The following is a 5203-nucleotide window of genomic DNA, read 5'->3' as shown; positions in this document are numbered from 1 at the left end:
ATAAAAAAAGCTAGGTTGCCATGTTTCTTGCCTTACGTACTGGGGTCACAACTTCATATATATTTTTTTTTTATTTGAATTTGTCAGCGGGTTGAAGGGACCCTACCCTGTACAAAGAGGAACTATAAAGTAATCAAACAAACTAATGAAACTGAACCTCAAACTCAACAAATGAAAAAATCATCAAACTTTAAAAAAATTCTAAACAACCTCAAAATTCACTTATGTCTAACTCTTATTGTTCCCTGCTTATCTTCCTTCACAATCTTCTCCAGTTCAAGCGGTAATGTATTCGGTTCTAGTTCCACACATCCCGAGTCCGGTTTCATTTTCGATAGATAGTCAGCTGCTTGGTTTATTTCTCGATAAACATGGGTGATGGAACAATCCTCCATGGTGCGCCACATAGCCCTGATCTCACGTACCAATCGTTCGATCTGCCAAGGTGGATGACTCTCAGTATCTGTTAAAATCTGAACAGCCATTGAGGAGTCGGTGGCGATCTTAACACGTGAAATTCCAAATTTATTAGCAAGTAGTAATCCCAACCGGATACCCTGCATTTCATTGGTTATCACAGAAACTTTTGGTGTCCGTGCCGCTGCTGCAACGATGACGTCCCCTTGATTATTTCTCAATATTGCACCATAACCACCTGATTGCTCGTCAAAAGCCCCATCTGTGTTAATAAGAATTTGGTCTAAAGATGGTCCAACCCATTGACATGTTGTTGCTGCCTTGAACCTAAGTGGAATTGCCAAGTTCCATTTGTCAAGAATTTGTTGGGCCCCATCACAGCCACTCGGTTTATTCCTCCAACCAACCACCTTTATCTTGATATCACTCACAACATCCATGAAAAGTAGTTGCTGAGTCTTTTCCTCCATTCGAAAGATTCGATTATTTCGTTCTTTCCAAATATAATAGAAATAGCCATTAAAAACTAAACTCCCAATTCTGCCCAGAACTGTATTGCCTTGAAAAGTGGCTACACTCCACTCAATTTCATCAGACCACTGGCCGGTATGATTCCTAGATACACCCAATAAATCAAGTAGTTTCGACCAGATTTGAAGTGAAAACGGGCATTGAAAGAAAAGATGTTCATCTGTCTCCGCTGCCCCCGACACAATGGACATACATCATCCACTTCGAGCCCCCAAGCACGCAATTTTGTTTTTGTTTTTAGGCCTCGTTTCAAAGCAACCCAAGTGATGAAAGAATGTCTCGGGATTCCTTCCAGACACCAGACCAATTTAGACCAATTGACCTGGTCCCCTTTCATATATATTCATTCCCTTCTTGAATCATTTTCTTTTCAATTTTTGTGGAAATCAAGGTCTGATTTGGCCTTCATGTTTAAGGTCCAATGTCATTATTACACAAGCCCAAATAAGGACTTGTTAGGTATTCGGGAGGTTAATGTATTGGTGGCGCCCATGATTCACTGGGCCTCAAAAAGGTAAGTATATACATTTTGAATCTGATTCCTCATTTTTTTTGGCTTGGGGTCTTTGAAAATGAAATAAATAATGCATCTTCAAAAGTAGACAAATCAAGGTTAATGAAGTGGTCGGATTAGGTTAAATATGAAGCTAAGCAACAAACAAACTACTGAATATCCCATGTTTTCATTTATTCTTCAATTATCGAGATTACAATCTACGAGAGAAAACATGTGTATTTTTATGGTAGCTAAGTAGAAGAGGTCGACGAAAATCATCCGATGATGGGAACACGAGTAACAATACCGCCCCTTTCATCAACATAGAGCCAAACACGGTTGCAACAATAATTCCCAATAGGGTTATATCCTGGGGGTAATTGAATTACTTTTGCATCTGGCTTATCTTCATGAATTGCTGCTATTGCTTCATCTACTTTTTTACCCAATAACTCCGGCCATCTCAACTTTCCTGCAAAACCAGATTTTACCTTACTAAGATTTACAATCACATACAAAAATGCTATAGCCTCAAAATTTTATGACAAAACAACTATTGTGGTCTTTCATCAAAAAAAAAACTATTGTGGTACAGTTGACACCTTTTAAAGTTCATATGGTAATCTCAACAAAAAAAAAAAAAAGTTCCTATGGTAAACAAAGAGAGAGAGAGAAAAAAATACCACCACATGGAGGACCAAAGCATGAGTCAGACATCTTATCTTTGATGTTTTGCTTAGACTTCTTTGGGTAAAGAGAATGTTGGCTTCTATAATTCTTTATTGATCTTTTATACTGGTCACAAGGGATGTATATAATATTATAATATATATATATATATATAAATAGAATCAAATATTGTAATTATTACCACACATTAAATTGTCCTTTTAAATAAATGAAAATCAATATTGTAATTATCACCATATTATATGAGATTTTCAATATATCAATTACTAAATCTTCCAGTTTAGACTTTAAGGGTTTGAGGACAATTTAGAAAAATGGAATAGGAGCCCGGAAAATCTTAGTATCCTGCTCATGTTAATGATAATATAAGAGGAAATATGGAAAAAAAATCTATGTTCTTATTTATTTTAGGAGGGAATATTTTTTTTATTTTATCTCTAAAATTCTCAATCATCGCATATAGATGAAAAATCTAACTCATAAGATCCATGGAAGTTTTGATTTGCCTAACGAAATCATAGTTCTAGAGATCAAATTGGAATGTAAGACAAATATGAGGACCAAATGTTATAATTGGTCACAAGTTAAATAAATCAAAATATATCTCTTGGTTGTTGTCTGTTTAAGGTAAAAAATTGGACAATTAGATCTTGCATTTGAAGTAGTCTCATCTTCTCTCTCATCATTTTTTTCTTTAAGGTGTTTCCACTCACTCTCATCCTTCTCAAGTATTGGTATCATGCACAATCATAAAAATGGAAAAGATAAGTGATATTAGCCTTCTCCCTTCAACGTGTTCGAACACCCCAACACTTTTCTGTTATCCATCTCCCTCACAGACGTTGCCTTAGTACTCAGTTCCTTACTGAGACGTTGTTTCTTTACTTCCAGTGAAGTAGGTAATCCACGCATCTCTTTCCGGCCATTTAATTCCTTATTTGAACTTAAATCATCAATGCCACCAATGTTTCTCTTATTCTTCTTTTTTGTCATTGATGATACTCTGAATCTCAGTGATTGAGTCCTTATCTAATCCACTTCCAGGTCTTGTATCACTATTATCGATTCTATACTCCTTTGTATTAAAAGTGAAAATAGTAGTAGGTGCACTAATATTAAACTCTTCCATTTGTGAATCTTCCATTACGAGGACATCTTTTTCTACTGATGAAATCGGGTTAAGCTTCTCCCGCTCTTCTACTACTTCATCCCCTTCCATAGTCCTTCCACTTCTTTCAAATAATGGTCTTATTCTAAATTCAGCTCTTAAATCTGAGTAGTAGTAGCTCTTGAGCTTTTTTCTTCATCTCCTCATTCCAGTTGCCCGAGATGGCTTCACGTATTTTAGCTTTGGTGACACAGTCATTCATAATATGTCCGAGTTTCCCACAGTAGTAGCAGAATTTCGCTAGTTTTTCATATTTAATTTAGAGATTGCATCTTACTGTCTGATAATTCTACTTGTACCTCTGACTTCAAAGCTTTATTCACATCTAATGAAACCCCAATTCTCAGATACTGCCCCACCTCTGGACTTCTTCAGGTTTGATTGTTTTAGTCTCTCCAATCATATCTCCTATCTTCTTAGCAGCTTCAATAGTAAGATATTCAATGGGTAGACTATAAATCTGTACATAAAATATAGTTTTATCAAACTGATATTCTGATGGCAGTTTATTCCTTTCCATTCTGTCCCATAAAACTAGTTCATCCTGAACAAACCAGAGTGATCCTTCTTCCACTTTTTCTATATCATCGGTAAGTTCAAAGTTAATAAGGTATGAACCTTCATAGAATTCGTTTATCAGTATTTTCCCAATAGTTTTCCATGCCCTTAGCAAAATTTCTTTTAGAATATGCATATGTAGAGTTCAACCTGATATTAGTTTGATAACCAAGCTTTTCCTTCCTTCATCATCCGATCTAGTATCTGTATTATTTAGTTTTAACATGTTACTTTCTTTACCACCCATTAGGGTACCAATGTTGTCCAGCTCCTTCTCCATTAACGAACCAACTGACTTAACTCAGTAAATCCCACACAATCGAGCAACCTAAACTCTAGTTTTTTCTTGTAGTCGGGAACCCTAGTTCGCAAATAAATATAGCCCAGACTAGCCAGGGCCGGTCCTGACTTTTCGGTGGCCCGAAGCGAGGTCTGAAAATGTGGCCCTTTCTATCAAATTGTAAAATACATAAAAACCGTAAGTACTGCAAAATATTTTCATCATATTTATAAACAAATTAGTTTTTTTGATGATTACAATCACTGCAATTTTTTTCTTCTGAAATTTTTCGATGCAAAGTCATTAATAATCGTCGAATAATCAAAACTGTCAGACGTATCTTTCTCAATAGATAATATAGTTAACCCATTTAACCTTTCTTGCGACATAGTAGATCTTTCTCAATAGACTTTGGTTCCATTAAACGCCTCGCCGTAAAACAAGATTATAAAGGTGGATACTGGGAAGGACATGATAGACATGAAGTTGAGTGGGAGTACAAGAATAGAATATGTCCTTCTAATTGAATTGGGATAAAGTATCTCCGTGCCACTTGATGAGTAGCAACTGAAAAATGCATGACAATGCTTAAATAACAAAAAGTTAATTATTTGTTTTGACAGTTGTAATCGAGATCAAGAAAGTTTGAAAAGAGATGACGTATCAGATGGGATACGAAGTGACACGGACGGCCACACTATAAGGGGGTCAGGCAGATCTGCGCGTAAGGGGTTAATATGGCCGACCACCTTAGAGAAAGAAAGAGAAGTAGAAACTAGTTTTTGTAAAAAATCCTAAACCTCCTTCTATTCTGGTCTTTTAGGAAACCTAATTAGGGTTGGACTCTAACTTTGAGATTCTATAAAAGGGTCTCATTAGAAGAGAATTAGATGTGGAAAATTCTCATGAAGATTTCGAACTCTACAACATCAAGTAGAGAAAGAAAGAGAGAATAGTTCCCAATTATCTATCTAGTCTAAAGAAGAAGGTGTTCTTCGTCTAACCACCATTAGAGTTCTAGCTAAACTTGATGTGGGAGATCAAGTTGATTACTCGGTGTCTC

At 36.0% G+C, this 5203-nt stretch overlaps 1 protein-coding gene across 1 annotated transcript; it reads right to left on the bottom strand.

Annotated features, from left to right (window-relative positions):
* Positions 1-218: 218 nt before the first annotated feature.
* Positions 219-887, bottom strand: LOC147557207 (uncharacterized). Its single transcript, XM_086658777.1, has one exon. The coding sequence runs from the start codon at positions 885-887 to the stop codon at positions 219-221; it is 669 nt and encodes a 222-aa protein (XP_086514903.1).
* Positions 888-5203: the final 4316 nt, after the last annotated feature.

Source organism: Eschscholzia californica, unplaced genomic scaffold (genome assembly GCF_041429995.1).
Source record: "Eschscholzia californica isolate CP2 unplaced genomic scaffold, dmEscCali1.0.p SCAF_2, whole genome shotgun sequence".
Taxonomy (NCBI): Eukaryota; Viridiplantae; Streptophyta; class Magnoliopsida; order Ranunculales; family Papaveraceae; genus Eschscholzia; species Eschscholzia californica.
This window is presented reverse-complemented; position numbering and strand designations above follow the sequence as displayed.

What these genes read in the sequence shown, in the direction of transcription:
- LOC147557207 (XM_086658777.1), bottom strand. Translation starts at nt 887, where the DNA reads ATGGAGGAAAAGACTCAGCAACTACTTTTCATGGATGTTGTGAGTGAT.